At 43.6% G+C, this 15,782-nt stretch overlaps 1 protein-coding gene across 3 annotated transcripts in view; it reads left to right on the forward strand.

Moving 5' to 3' along the window:
- Window positions 1-15,782, forward strand: part of DYNC2H1 (dynein cytoplasmic 2 heavy chain 1) — a 352,996-nt gene that overhangs the window by 222,419 nt on the left and 114,795 nt on the right. For all 3 annotated transcript variants that reach the window (XM_053308090.1, XM_053308091.1, XM_053308092.1), the window contains 2 exons: window positions 1,457-1,600; window positions 10,250-10,339. In XM_053308090.1, coding sequence (XP_053164065.1) covers window positions 1,457-1,600; window positions 10,250-10,339 — 234 coding nt within the window. The remainder of the gene's footprint in view (window positions 1-1,456; window positions 1,601-10,249; window positions 10,340-15,782) is intronic.

The following is a 15,782-nucleotide window of genomic DNA, read 5'->3' on the forward strand; positions in this document are numbered from 1 at the left end:
GAATTCCACAGGTTCTTGCACAACAGCATGTGTACAGGGGGACTGGGGGAGCTGTACAAGGGATTCTGGAGCACCCCACAGTTTCACCTTACGCTCATGCCCTTATTAGAATGTCAGCCAGTGGATCTTTAAAAAGCTTCACCATACCCTTGTAAAACTGAGCAGTGTCTGTTTTCTTCCTTGCTAGCCTTCAGCAAAACCTTTCCTCTGTCTTCAGTCCCTTTCTTCCTCTGAGGATTCAGAGAGACTTTTGCTGTGTGCCTGGGAGCACCAGAACTCCTCTATCTTGAAGTCTGTTTTTCCTTTCTCCCCTTTCCACTTCCCGCCTTTCCTGTTAGGTAGGGACTGTGGGCCTCCTACTGAAGATATCTGACAGGAATGTTTGAGTATATTTTGGATATACTTTATGGCTCTGAAAAGAAGTTTAGGATATAAGATCACTTATACAGGGCCCTTTTATTAACACCCAAATTAAATTTGCACACATCCTAAATACTGAGCATTATTTCAACACTTCTATATTTCCATTTACTTTTCGACAAATATATTTCACTTTCATGGCAAAGAAATGGGATGTACAAATTTACCCACAACTTAACCGAAGTGTAATTTTTCTGTTAAAGCTAATGTGGCCCCAGTTTAATCCTTTGCAGTTCAGTAGAACCACAATGAATTGTTTCAGAGTACAGGGTCAATAAGGAAAGCTAGTCTTGTGGCAGCAGGCATGAATTGTCCCCTTTGCTAAGCAGGGTCCTGGAATGGGAGACATGTGAGAACTGTAAAATATTCCCCTCAGAGGATGGGGCCGCTCTGGGAAGAGCAGATGTTTCCAAGTTCCCTCCCTGGCAGCATCTCCAAGATAGGGCTGAGAGAGATTCCTGCAGCCTTGGAGAAGCTGCTGCCAGTCTGTGTAGACAATACTGAGCTAGATGGACCAATAGTCTGACTTGGTATAAGGCAGCTTCCTATGTTCTTATGTTCCTACTCTAGGACTTAGTATGCAGCTATGCATCCAGTGCCACTTTCGACACCTTGATCATGAAACATTAGAACTACATGGCAAATCACTGATGGCTTTTGAAACTTCCAGGAATTTAAAAAGTGATTTGAAGTGTAAATAGATAAATAACTAGAACAATAGTTATTGTTCCCCACCACCCACAAATTTCCATTTCCTCTCATAATGTTAAGCTATGATCCTTCCCCTGTTCAGATTCATTATCAACCCCCTTAATACTTTTCTTTCCTGCTTCTCCTTGATAGTTAAGTAGGTGTAAAGTATATTTTAATTTTTTAGAACTATATAAACTGAAATGTATTTTTGTAATAAAGTATTTCTCCATAGAGTGATTAGGGCTGCTAAGCCTGTGTATCTTTATCTTAGTTAGAACTGCTTTCTTTTCTGTGACCAATAGATGGCAATAGTGTTCTAATGCAGAGTTCTTTTTATTCTCAGGAAAGGGATGCCTATCTCCCTCTGGCTGAAAGTGCCAGCAAGATGTACTTTATTATCTCTGACTTGTCCAAAATTAATAACATGTACCGCTTTAGTTTGGCTTCTTTCCTAAGACTTTTTCAAAGGGCTCTACAAAGTGAACTGGTAGGTACCATTATCCTGAAGCAAAGAATTGTTATATATTTTTAGCATTTTATATATGCATTGCTTTTAAATTGTTGTTTGCCTCAAGTCCTAGGAGCAAGGCAGGCTAAAATCTGAAATAAATTTACCATAAAAGGAAAATAAAAGAAATAAGGGGAAGTCTTACATTTGCAGTAGCACAAAATATCTGAGTACTTGGGATGTTTTTAATAAGAACAGGAAATGAAAACTGACAGTATTGTGTGGAAAATGAATAAAGGGAGTTTCTGTCCTAGATGTCCTGGAGAAATGTCTCACAGAATACCAAAATAAAATGTTATCTATTTTGGAAAGTCCTTGGCTGGAAAGTGATATTAATTCTGAAAAGCAAATTCAGATTATTTATGCAAATACAGGCTCTCCAGTGATTACCTAATTTATAAATTAAGCTAATTGTATTTTGTATGTGTCAGAATAAGGAATAGTTTGCTTTAATGCCTCAAAGATTTTGTGGCAGTAGAAGGTTCTTCTTTGCTAGTCTCTATCGAGAGTGTGTGTGTGTGTGTGTGTGTGTGTGTGTGAGAGAGAGAGAGAGAGAGAGAGAGATTAAAAGTTTCTGAAGTAGGATTGGTTCAAAGTCATCAGTTTTAGGGAGGCTTTTTCATTTATTATTTTAGCAAGACTTGAAGGCCCAGGATATCATGCATCTGAAAAGTTGGCCATCTTGGATGAGCGCAGGTATTATGTTCCAGTCCATTAACCAGGACTAAGGGCAGGGCTGCACAACTTCAGTCCTCTAGCTGTTGCTGGATTGCAACTATCTCTAGCCTCAGTGGCCAGTATTACTGGATTATGGGAGTTGTAATTCAACATCTGCAGGAGGGCTGAAGTTGAGCAGACTTGGATAAGCATGAAACCGCTGGGTGAGGTCATCAGGAGATTTGGTGTGGGGTGTTATCTGTATGCTGATGACACCCAAATCTACTTCTCTCTTTCATCTGCTTCATCAGGAAATGGCGTTCATTCTCTAAATGCCTGTCTACAGGCAGTAATGGGCTGGATGAGGGATAACAAATTGAAGCTGAATCCAAGCAAGACAGGGGTGTTCATTGTAGGGGCTCAGAATCAGAATGATGAGTTAGATCTCTCTGTGCTGGATGGGGTCACACTCCCCCAGAAGGAGCAGGTACTCAGCTTGGGGGTACTCTTGGATCCAGATCTCACCCTGGTATCTCAGGTGGAGGCCGTAGCCAGGAGTACTTTTTATCAGCTTAGGCTGATTCAACAGCTGCGTCCATTCCTTGAGGAGGATGACGTCAGAACAGTGGTGCACCAGCTGGTAACCTCCAGGCTTGACTACTGTAATGCGCTCTACGTGGGGCTGCCCTTGTACGTAGTTCGTAAACTTCAGTTTAGTTCAAAATGCGGTAGCCAGGCTGGTCTTGGAGAGACCGTATTATGCCTGTTTTGAAACAGCTGCATTGGCTGCTGAGATGTTTCCAGGCAAAATACAAAGTGCTTATTATTACCTTTAAAGCCCTGAACGGCTTAGGTCCAGGTTATCTTAGAGAGCGCCTTCTTCGGTCTGATCCCCACCGCACGCTAAGATCATCTGAGGAGGTCCGGCTCCAGTTGCCACCAGCTCGTCTGGTGGCAACTCAGAGATGGGCCTTCTCTGTAGCCACTCCTAGACTGTGGAATGCATTCCCTGTAGAAATCCATAATTTGAATTCTTTATTGGCATTTAGAAGAGCCCTAATGATCTACCTGTTTGGCCTGGCCTTCCAGGGTTTTTAAATTGTTTTAAAGGGTTCTTAATGTTTTGGGGTTTTTTTATAAGGTTTTGAATTTTTTTTAACTGCTTTATTGTGTTTTAAAATCTTTGTTTTTTTAATCACTGATTGATTTTAACTGTTTTGTGGTATTTATGAACTACCCTGAGCTATTCTGTAAGGGTAGTCTAGAAATAGAACAAACAAAAAAATAAATAAATAAGGGAGAGGGCTGCAAAATTGTGCATGCGCCCTGCCTGCCTTATACCTAGTTAAGGCTTAAGTTGGTACTAGCTTAATGCATGACTAATCCTAACCAGTGTTCACTATTAACCAAAATTTTAAACAGAGTTGATTCCAAAGCCCTAGTTAATTTGCAGCCCTGGCTAGCATTAACCAATATCATAGTTAGGGTTGATGGGGGTGTAACCTTTTGCTATGGTTAAGCAGATAATTTACCACAGGAGGGGTGGGACAGAGGAAGAGAGTACATGATCCTGTGGATCTGGATAGAGATCCGATGACCTCCATAAGTATGGGTTCTGTGGCTGCACAGGACTATCTGGGTAGAGTTTGTTAGCTCCTCACTGCACCCAGAACTGCCCCCCTACTCGTGCAGGAGTTCCGTTATAACTGGCGGTTGGGCACTTCCTTCTTCAGTTCCTTTTTGACCACCAAAGTGCACAGTACTGCGGGGCGTGGTTAATTCCTTTTGTGAATGATTCGGACAGTATCTGACAATGGGCTTGACTAGTGGATGACAGATTGGGATACTCTTTCCATTTCCTTTGACAGATTGGGATACGCTTTGTTCTAATGTAAATAAGTTTTTTTAAAAAACACAATGGAAACAAAAACAGCGGCAAATGGACCCTAAGCCACCCAAAAAATATTTTAAGAGCTGCAGTAATTGTAGAGCATCCATCCCATCAACCGATGGTCACTCATTTTGCATATTCTGCATTGGAGAAGAGCACAACACTAGCAAATGTAGAGTTTGTGCCTCTTTCTCTAAACAAATGTTAAAATACAGGGCTTTGAGGTTGAGGGCAGCATTATCTGAGGAAGCCCTTAGACCAGGGACTCCAATGCCCGCTCCCCTGCCTCATCACATTCAGGATTGGCAGTGATGTCAAGGGCTGCATCTCCTTTGCAGTCAAAACCCTCAACTATGGAGTCTCTGGCATTGTCAACATCGGGCCAGTTCAAGGAGCCGGAACCTCCAGCTAAGGAGAGAGAAGAGCGGAAACAGCATCATATGAGAGACAAGGCAAAGAGGGATGAATGCACTGAGCCTCCCCCTAAACAGCACAAGGATAAAAGTGCTCGCGCTCCTGCACCTACCCTGATGTTGGTCTCCTCAGTGCCATCACCAACTGAGCTGCAGCATAATTTGCAGGCTATTCTGCTGTTGGCAGAGCAATCCCTTCCAGCTAAAGAAGTAGTGCCGGCACCGGTTGTTTCTAGGAGACAGCAGCAGCTAGCTATGTCTACAGTAAGCACACAAATCATTCCATCAGTTTAATGTCGGGCAGCATCCCTTTCTCCCACAACAACTGCACAGCAATCCCCATCCACCCCCCCGACATCGGGCATATTCTTCAGCTCAATCTAAAGTAGATTTCTAGGAAATGCCTGCACAAATGGGGATGGAGGCTAGTCTGCACCCTAATTCTGCACAGACTTTGCTAACGCTACTAGTGTCTGCTTCCACTTTCCATGGCTTCTTGAGCCATGGTTTACATGAGGATGACACCTTGGGAGATGAGCCAGTTGTTGTGCCAAAATCTCAAAATATGTCTCCTGTGAGACTGATACAACCATCTAGTTCTTTAGTCCATCCATCTACACTTCATCGCCTTACACAGAGGCTTCTAGCAAAGGAGCATGTCGATTATTCCAAGGACCAAAGATTGTTGTCCCATGGCGGATGGGGTGACACTAGGAGCCCCTGGCGGCGCAGTGGTAAAACTGCCGCCCTGTAACCAGAAGGTTACAAGTTCGATCCTGACCAGGGGCTCAAGGTTGACTCAGCCTTCCATCCTTCCGAGGTCGGTAAAATGAGTACCCAGAATGTTGGGGGCAATGTGCTAAATCATTGTAAACTGCTTAGAGAGCTCCGGCTATAGAGCGGTATATAAATATAAGTGCTATTGCTATTGCTAGATGTCTTCAGGCGGTGGAATCGCCTGGTTTTAGGTATGATTACCAGGAGTATAAATTATGGAAAGCAAGGAAAAGTGCTTACAAGATTATAGTGCCCACAGCAATGCAGGTGACACCATTATGCACAGTCCACTCATCCACTGCGACTCAGACCTCTATAGAGGATCTTCCTTCTAGGCCTGCTGTGAATACTCAAACCACGGGTGTGATAGCAGCTCCTAGAAGTTCATAGGCCATAGTGTTAAAAAACCACAAAAAACCACTATTAGTTCACCCCTGCCTTCCTGCGTTTCCGGACGGTTGGTTCAACCATGGAATTCACTGTGGGGGACAAGCCTGTATCGAACTTCCACATGATTGAGAGGCATTACTTCCGAGATCACCTGCTCAAGAACTTTGACTTTGATTTTGGGTTCTGCATCCCCAGCAGCAGGAACACTTGCGAGCACATCTATGAGTTCCCCCAGCTTTCAGATTTTTTTAAAAAAAACCAGATAAACAGGTTGCTCACCTGTAACAAATGATCTGGAAGAGATCTGATGACATTCATAAGACTTTCCCAGCCTCCCCGCAGCAGTAAGCATGTTATGCATTCCCTATGGTGTTATAGTAAACATTGCCTATGGTGTTATATTAAAACGATGTTTAAAAAAATGTGTCAAGTTATACAAATAAAGATGAATTCCACTTATCCTGTAAGTTGGGATTGGGTGGTGTTTTCTGGACATCAGATGGTTTCAGTGCATAGCCAGCCAAAAAGAAACTGAGGAGGAAAGCGCCCAACCCCCAGTTATAATGGAACTCCTGCATGAGTGGGGCGGGGGCGGTTCTGGGCAAAGTGAGGAGTTAATGGACTCTTCCCGGATAGTCCTGCACGAGTGCAGAACCATATTTATGAATGTCATCGGATCACTTCCCAATCATTTGTTACTGGTGAGCAACTTGTTTTTTCTCTCCTGATCCCTTCTCTGGCTGAAGGATCAGATCTGTATTGGCCTTCTGTCAATCCAATCTGTACCTCATGAGTGACATGATTACAGGCCAGTCAACTTGGGAACTAGCTGAGGGCCTAGCGCTGTCAAAGGGACCATGGCCAACCCCGAGCCCAGGTGGGGAAAGGCAATGGCCATCAAGAAGCTTTCTTACCTTGCCAGTAATGTCAACCTCCTCCAAACCTTTGTGAGGCATTACCTTAGCAGTGGTGGCGGCCTCTCAGAGTACTATTCAGCAGTTGCGCTGAAATGCAGTGCCCCACCATTGCATCTAGTGATGTGACAGCAGGAATGGGGGTACATAGAACATAAGAAGAACATAAGAACAGCCCTGCTGGATCAGGCCCAAGGCCCATCTAGTCCAGGATCCTGTTTCTCACAGTGGCCCACCAGATGCTGCTGGAAGCCACAAGCAGGAGTTGAGGGCGTGCCCTCTCTCCTACCATTTCTCCCCTGAAACTGAGAGCCATCCTGAGCCATCCTCCATTTCAGAGCCATCCTGCCTTTTGAGACTGGAGGTGGCCCACAGCCCTCCGACTAGTAGCCATTGATGGACCTCTCCTCCATGAAGTTATCCAAACCCCTCTTAAAGCCATCCAGGTTGTTGGCTGTCACTATGTCCTGTGGCAGAGAGTTCCACAAGTGGATCATGCGTTGTGTGAAAAAGTACTTCCGTTTGTTGGTCCTAGACCTCCTGGCAATCAATTTCATGGAGTGACCCCTGGTTCTAGAGTTATGTGAGAGGGAAAAGAATTTCTCTCTCTCCAAATTCTCCAAACCATGCATGATTTTGTAGACCTCTATCAGGTCTCCCCGTAGTCATCTTTTTTCTAAGCTAAAAAGCCCCAGGTGTTGTAGTCTTGCCTCATAAGAAAGGTGCTCTAGTCCCCTGATCATTTTGGTTGCCCTCTTCTGCACCTTTTCCAGTTCAACAATATCCTTTTTAAGATGTGGTGACCAGAATTGTATGCAGTACTCCAAGTGTGGTCGCACCATAGTTTTGTATAAGGACATTATAATATTAGCCATTCTATTTTCAATCCCCTTTCTAATGATCCCTAGCATGGAATTTGCCTTTTTCACAGCTGCCGCACATTGAGTTGACACTTTCAACGAGCTGTCCACCACGACCCCAAGATCCCTCTCCTGGTCAGTCACTGACAGCTCGGGCATATAATCCTCTCTAATAAAATGCTTGGTGTCTGTCCGTGGACGGACACCAAGCGTGCGTTCGTGCCTCGCCTGTTCTGGGCATGCGCGAAGCGCATGCCCAGAACAGAGCAAGGGAGGCACGAACGACAGGACCCGGCGGCTATCTTGGCCGGCCAGAAGCGGCTGCCCCGAAGAAGCCGGGTAAGCGGCGGTGGGGGACACTGGCTGAGGCGGCGGCAAAGCCACCGCCTCGGCCAGAGGATGCGGCGTGGCCAAGGCGGCGGCGGAGCCATGGCCGCGGCCTGGCCGCGCCGCCGAAGCTGGGCTGGGGGAGGAGGCGACGGGGGAAGCCAGCCAAGGTGGCGGCGGAGTCGCCGCCGAGGCCTGGCGCCGCCGCCGAAGCCAGGCGGCTGGGAGTCCTTGGGGCCCTTGCCCGGCCGGGGAGTCCGGCCGGGAATGTGAGGCGGGGGCAGACCAGCAGCGGCGCCCCCAGAGTCCGCCTGGCCGCCACCGCCCGCTCTCCCAGCTGCCCAAATTCTCCTTCCCCGGTCCCCCCCCCAATGATTAAGGGCCAAAATGGCCCAGGAGAATGCCTCCGCGGCCGCCGCCACAGCCACCAACTGCCCTCCCAGCTGCCCGAGACCTCCTTACCCGAAGCAGCCCGCGACAGTCGGGCGAACTAAAAGCAGTTTTTGCGAAGAAGAGAGGAGCTCCCGAACAGAGCTCCTCTCTGTGCTAAGCCTCTTCCCGAACTGGTGCTTTGGGCGCAAAGGACGCCTATTGCGTCCTTTGCGTCCATAGCAGCAGTTTGGGCATAGCAGCAGTTTGGGCACCCCCCCCAAAAAAACATTGTCACTAAACAGGTCCACAAAGGCATTTGGCCAAGGGCCCCCATGAACCTGGTGTCTGCACTGCAAGATTAAGTCATTGCAGTGAGGCAACAGAGGGATATCTATTCCAATTTACAAAGGCCTCATGATAGAAAAAGTGTCAGCCTTCTGGAAAGCTGAGGCCAAAATGTTAAACTGTTTATCAAAATACATTCCACATTCCCTCAAGATTCATGTCTTGACCATTTCAATTTTGTGCAAAACTACCTCTGAATTTTCTTTTTGTATAATCTGGCCTCAGTGACATTCTACAAAAGATGTACTTAAATGAGCTGCCTGAAGGGCGCCATCTTGAATTCAGTACTTATAAAAGTACCTCTGTCTGGATTGGTTAATATAAGTGCAGGACAAATAGAATTCAGGGTACTACACCCATGTCAACTCTCTCATGCTTTCCTGAGCCTATTTCAGATATTCTAGGACTTTGGTAGAGGGGCAGAAGAGGTAATTTTGCAAAAGGTCTTATTCCCTAGATTTCAGAAATCAGAACCACTATTCCGAGGAGTCCTGAATGGAGAACAAAATGCAACTCAGGCTTTATTTCTGACTATGAGCTTTGTCTCTCTGTCTATCATATTTATATAGTGCCTGATATACCTTTCTCTAAGTGGTGTAGTGAAAGAATCTGTATATAGATATGATGAATCAATCACATCTACCAGGTTCAGAAAGAGTACCACAGGACATAGTTTCTTTGAATGGGTTTTCATCAAGAATTCATTTAATTAGTGCAGCATAAAACAAGAACATCAGTAGTGTGCTGGTTAAAAATAACTAAGACAAGTGGCTAATATCCAGACCAACATTTGCACTGGATATTCACGTGCAATGGGGGGGGGGTGCGCAGGGGAGTTTTTTTGCCAATCTCTCTTTCCCTCTGCAACCCACTGTGCCTCCTAAAAATGTCCTTGAGGGTTGCGGGACCCTCTGGGCCATAGTTTCAAGTTGTACTGTGGGCTGCAAAGGGAAGGGGTGAATGGCAAAAATTCCCCCTATCTCATGGCATGTGTGAATGAAACATTTTTTGCTGCATTAAAAGTTAGTCTGGATGTCAGCCAGTAAATTGAAAGCTGATTCAATTGGTATTGCCTCCTAGCCTGCAGGTTACCTACTGAGTCCAGGTAAATATTTCCTGTGTTCCCTTAATCATGTTTTCTATAATGGGAAGTTTATATACTCTCCCATGTTAATATTATTCTCTTTATTTAGCAGGCGATTCTCTTTATTTAGCAGGGGGAGAGTAACTGGCCCTATCCACCTTCAGCACGGTACCTCCAGTGACTGTTGCTGGTGTCTATCTGATGTTTCTTTTTTAGATTGTGAGCGCTTTGGGGACAGGGATCCATCTTATTTATTTATTATTTCTCTCTGTAAACCGCCCTGAGCCATTTTTGGAAGGGCGATGTAGAAATTGAATAAATAAATATTCGTGTCAGTGTTACTGTCTGATAGATTTACCCTTATGTATGTGTACAGGAGAGGATCAGTGTTATATTGCTGTGATGTCTGAATTGACTTAGGTGCTTGTGGATTGTAGACGAAAGCTATTACTTGGCATGCAGCCAAATTCACATAAAGTGTTCCAGCTTTCATTGAAGTTACATTGAGCTGCTTCAAGAGTTTTAATTCACAAAGATATATATGTATATACATATATATATATATATATATAATACCTAAATCACTTTTTTTCATCAGGACTTGGGAAATACGGAGGAGAGAATCAAGTCTCTTATCAGCTCATTAAAACATATGGTGTATGAATATGTCTGTCGCTGCTTGTTTAAGGTAAGATTTTATTTCCCCTCACACTAACTTGCAGCATTGAATGTGAAACCGTATTCCCACAACAGTCATAGCTTGGCTCTCTTTGAATATATGGATCAGTGGATATACAGTAATGCCAGATTTCGCTTATTTGTTTATAAGAGGCATTTGCCTTTTACTCATGAGAGCTGTGCACAGCAGCTTTTTGCCTTGTTTGGCAGAACAAATGAGTTTCCTGCTCTGTGAACAGCTTTTTTTGCTCACCTGGAGGCCATGGGCTTATTACAGCACTAGGGCAACATTAACTTCAGAAGCAGCAGTTTTGGAAGAAGAAGGAAATGAAGATTGTTCAGAACAAATAACATTTTTTCAAGGTTTTCTTATTGCATTCCTGATAGCACCTCTTTATTAAGTGTGTGATGCTTAGTTCATAAAATCATCAATCCTTGAGCCATATCTGGCATCTTTAAGCGGTATGGGAAACTTTTGCTCAGCAACCTATCAGCCCCCTCGGCCTTTCCAGAGCTAACTCAACTTCTCTTTCACAATAGTGCTGTGCATGGACTTGGGGAAAAGGGAGTAGGCACAATGCTAACTTCAGGAGGAAGGCATTGTTAATCTACTTCAGTTTGGAACATTTACCATTGTGATCTTGCTTTAAATGTGACATTAGTGTCTTGGCTGTGTTTAAATGAAAGCTCTTTAGTGGGCTCCATCATCAAATATGACTTTCAGTTCCTGGGACGTGCCTTACTACTGATATTTGGCAGCTTCACAGCTGCACAACAACATAGGCTTTCTGAGAACAGAGGAGAAGCAGGGGATTGTGGTATTAGTATGCAAGGCACAACAGGGTGAGCTGGCACTGAAAATGATTGACCTGTTTTGTAACAGCACATTTAGCTCCTTGAATATCTTTCAAGTAGACTAACCAATCAGTCAATTTGAAGAGAGTGAAGTGGTTATCTCTACCAAGATTAAAATAAGCGTATATAGTATTGAAATTGCCTTCAAATATTCTGAAGCCAGAGTATGTGCTAAAGCTGTGTTCAGATTTAATGAACAGATTTTTTCCTCCCCAAAATCTGTTATATATGTATCAAACAATACAAGGGAAACAACCCCATTTAATTAAAAAACGTATGTTTATATATGTGTTTCAGTGAATATTTTGGAGAGATTCTGTAGTGGCTAAGGCCTTATCTAAGAATTGGTTCAAAATCTTTCGTCTGGAGTGGTCTTACCTTAGGCAAGCCACCTCTTAAAGTTCAAACACCCCCACCATTTGCAATATTGAAGTGATTATACTCACTACTTTGTAGGGTTGTTGCAAAAATTATAACAAGAATATGTATGTGAAGTACTTAGAACACTCTAAAGAACTATATAATTGCTAAGTATTGCTATTATATACGATTTAATCAAAATGGATTTTCCAGTTCTGCTTTTGAAAGTGACTGTTTGCTTAAAGTAACTGCAGGTGATCTAAACCTGGATTCACAGTGATATGTCCAGAACTGTTGATAGGTCTCACAAGTAATCTTAATAGTCAGGTAATCATTGCTGGATGGAAGTACGGTACATGAAAATAATACAGTGTTCTTCATTGATCTTCTTCCTTGTTTTTGTTTTGTGTTTTGTTTTGGAGAAAATACTCTCTTCAGAATATGTCTGTTCTGTTTATATTGTAGTCAGACACAAGCAGAGGATATCCACCTGTAGAATGTCCTCTTTTGTCCTTTTACAGTATTTACTATCATTGTCGCATATATGTTTAATTCTGAGGACCGAAGAATAAATGACATTTCTCCCTAGATTCCTATAGGACTGCTGAACAAAATTCTGTCACAGAGGGCAACTAGGACAGGATCGTCCTGCTAGCACATAGAGGTCAGGGCTTCATCTGACTCTATGACTCTGGCACAACTGTTGGTTCTAATGGTCTTCTACCAGGTTTTGTTCAGCTGGATAAGGCTTCACACTTACCCTCTGCAGAGCCATTTCTTTTAGGGATGTGTGAATTGATTTGGGTACAAAATGGTTTGTCCCTGAATCTGGCTGGTTTGGGTGATTTGTAGACATAACAAATCACCCCTGTGCTGAATTGCCCAGATTCGGGTACAAAACAAATCACCCCAGATTCAGACATGAAAAATTCGGAGATTTGGACCTCCATTTTGCGGCCCAGGTTTGTTGGGTGGAAGCTGCCACCCAAATTTCAAAGAAATTGGGCAAAGAGGTGGTTTTTAACCAGGTTGGCCCAGAGCGGGTTGTGGTGGGTGGCATTGCCCAATGGGTGCAAGGACGCTACTACCCATATTCAAAGAAATTGCGCGAAGGGGTAATTTAAAAATATTTTTGAAGTTCACACATCTTTAAGCCTTTTCCCATAAGGAATAATGGGGATTTCATCAGCATTAGTTATAACTCCTTGGCGGGGGCCGGGGTACCAGGGTGGCCCAGAGCAGGTTGTGGTGGGTGGTTTTTTGAGTTGTTTTTTTAAATTGAGGTTGGCATGGAGAATCTTTGTGGCAGATTCGGGGCAGAAAAAGGGTTTCGGGGCAGAAGAGTGGGTCAGGTGGTAGTGCCCCAATGGGTGCCTGCTACCAACCAGATTTCAAATAAATAGGTGAAAAGGATGTTCTTCTGAGAGTAGATTCCCTGGTAAGAAATGAGAGAATCCACTCTCATTTTCTACCAGAAAATCAACTCTCAGAACACAACAACTCTCAGAACAGACACTGAATACAACAAAACCCAGTACCCCATGGGCTTGTCGTTCTGGCGGTGGTTGGCACCCTATGTGCACTACACCACAGCCCACTCTGGACCACCTTGGTGCCTCTTCAAGTAGAGTTATGGGGCTGCTGAAATTCCCCATTATTCCATAAGGGGGGAAGCTTAAAGATGCGTAAACTTCAGAAAAAAATTAAAAATCCCTCCTTTGCCCAATTTCTTTGAAATTTGGGTGGTAGCTTCCACCCACTGGGCACTACCACACACCCCACTCTTTTGCACCCTTTTTGGCCTGAATTGATTTTGAAAATTGAAAATTTTGATTTTGAAAATTTAAAAGTTTGATTTTGAAAATTTGGATACAAATTGAATTGGGTGATTCGGTGTGGAGACAGATTTGGACCCAAAACAAATTGGGGGTGATTCGATTTGGGTACAAATTGAATCGAAAAAATTGATTCATGCACATCCCTAATTTGTTGCTTCTGCAGAACAAGATTGACTCCCAAGCTTCTGCGGATGTCAAATCTTGTGGGACATAAACCCATTGCCTACCCCTGGACTGGTGATTGGGCTAGTCTGACTTCCAAGGGTGTGTGTAGTAATGCCTCTCTGCACTGGGTGATAATCTCTGTAGATGCCGGCTTCTTTAGATGGCGGCAGAGCAGGGGGGACCTGCGGGATCGGACAGTTCAAGAAACTTGATCTGAGATGAAGACACAGGAGAGCATCGGCTGACTAAAGCTACAGGCTCTGAAGTTTGCCCCCCGGGCTTCCTAGGGTGCGAGAGTTGGAGATTATGTTTCAATCAGAATTGACTCATGTCCATTTTTTATCAATCAGCAAGGTGCCATGAGGTCAGGATCATTTTGTGCGAAGATCTGCAAACTGCTGTTATGGGCAGAAGTGACTCTCGGGGCAGAGCATCTGACAGCATCAGCCAACCTAGTGGTGGACTGGCATAGCAAAACTTTGACTCAGGGGTCAGAGTGGCAGCTGTATCTTCTCTTTGTTTTTAGCAGATTGCTTTATTTTTTGGGGCACCCAACAGTAGAGCTGTTGCCTCTCAAGAAAATGCACAGGTGAAATGGTTTTTCTCCCATCATCATGCATCATGGTTTTTCTCCCACAATGGCCTTAGATATGCTCAGTATCATTTGAACAAGGTATCTGCTGTATGCCTTTACTCGACTTCCACTTTTCCCCAGGTGATATGGGAGGTGTGGGAGGAGTCTCTCTCTTTTTTGTGTGTCCTGGATGGCAGGAACTCCGTTCCAAGTAAACATCAGCATTGGTTGGATTGTTGTAAAATGTAGATCTTTGACAACTTTGTTACACACAATCGTCAAAAGAACATCAAGGAAAGAAATTTGTGAATTCTCAGTGGTGGTGTTGCAAGTGAATTCAGTCACCAGATGGACATGTACAGTATGGTGGCATTACATTGTTGATATGTTTTTAATCTCAACCAGTTGCAACAAGAGCTTGGAACAATTTAAAAGTATGTCGTTCTAAACTTTCTTTGCCACTGGTCTAGATTACAAAGATACCATCAATATAATGCCACCATATAAGGGGTCAGTGTTTCAATTCTTTATGGATAGCTTGTTCAAGTTTACCCATAAATAGATTGGCACAAGATGGAATTATTCATGTGTTCATGCTGTTCCTTGTATTTGTAGGTAAGGGTTGTTGTTGTTGTTGTTGTTGTTGTTGCTAAAAGTAAAGTTGTTGCAAGTAAGGACCAGTATTGGTAATGTGTTGATAACATCTGCAGGGAGTTCATTGGAAATTCTGCTGTTTAGAGCTTTAAACCATCAATATGTAGTATATCAGTATAAAGTGAAGTGACATCAGATATATTTCTGAGAAAGATTTCTTTTTTTCAGCATTTTCCCCAAAGAACAGAAGATAAATGGAAGGTTAAAGATATATTTTTGAAATATCAAAATGAATTATTACCATTTGCTTTTGTTATGATGGTGCTCTATATCACCAACATTACTGCATCTGACCCTTTGTTTCAGCTAGGTACTATAGATGATTTTAAAATGCTGCTGGTTAGCTCTGAAAGTGAATTCATTGAAAAACCATAAATTAGTAGTTAGGGATTTATATAGTTGCTTGGTGCAGAAATGAGCTAGTTCAATTACCCGTTCACTTCAGCTGATATATGGCTGAAATGTAACAGTGCCTGCTGCACGGACATTGTAGCCATGCTCTATTAAAAGGTTTCTCTGCCAAAGTTATAAGCCTTTGTGTATTACAAAATTAAATTAGTCAGATCTGTTTTGCATCGTTTAAATCACCTTAAAAAACCATTGTATGCCACATTTTAGAAATACAGCATCAAGTCACAAACAGACTAGAAGAGAGGGATATAATAGAAATTCGCATTTGTGTAGTACTTGCGAGTGTCCAAATGGCTTCACTTTAATTTTCTTGGGGCTTCAGTAGTGAAGAGAAGGATATTGTTTCTTCACCCACTTCCTTCTCCTCCTCCATTTGGGCTTTGGTCCTTCAACTTCCCTTCTGGGGCCATTCATCCCTTCCCCTCATTCTCATCCTCCTCTTCCCTCTGTTTAACTACCCCCCTTCTCCACCCTGCACTAGGGTTTGCACAAAACCAGGTTGCCCGGTTCGATTTGGACCAGACTTGAACCAGACTGGGCAGTTTCATGCACGTCGAACCCCTCCCCCCACCCCACAACAAATATTTCTATACCGC

Source organism: Hemicordylus capensis, chromosome 3, assembly GCF_027244095.1.
Source record: "Hemicordylus capensis ecotype Gifberg chromosome 3, rHemCap1.1.pri, whole genome shotgun sequence".
Taxonomy (NCBI): domain Eukaryota; kingdom Metazoa; phylum Chordata; class Lepidosauria; order Squamata; family Cordylidae; genus Hemicordylus; species Hemicordylus capensis.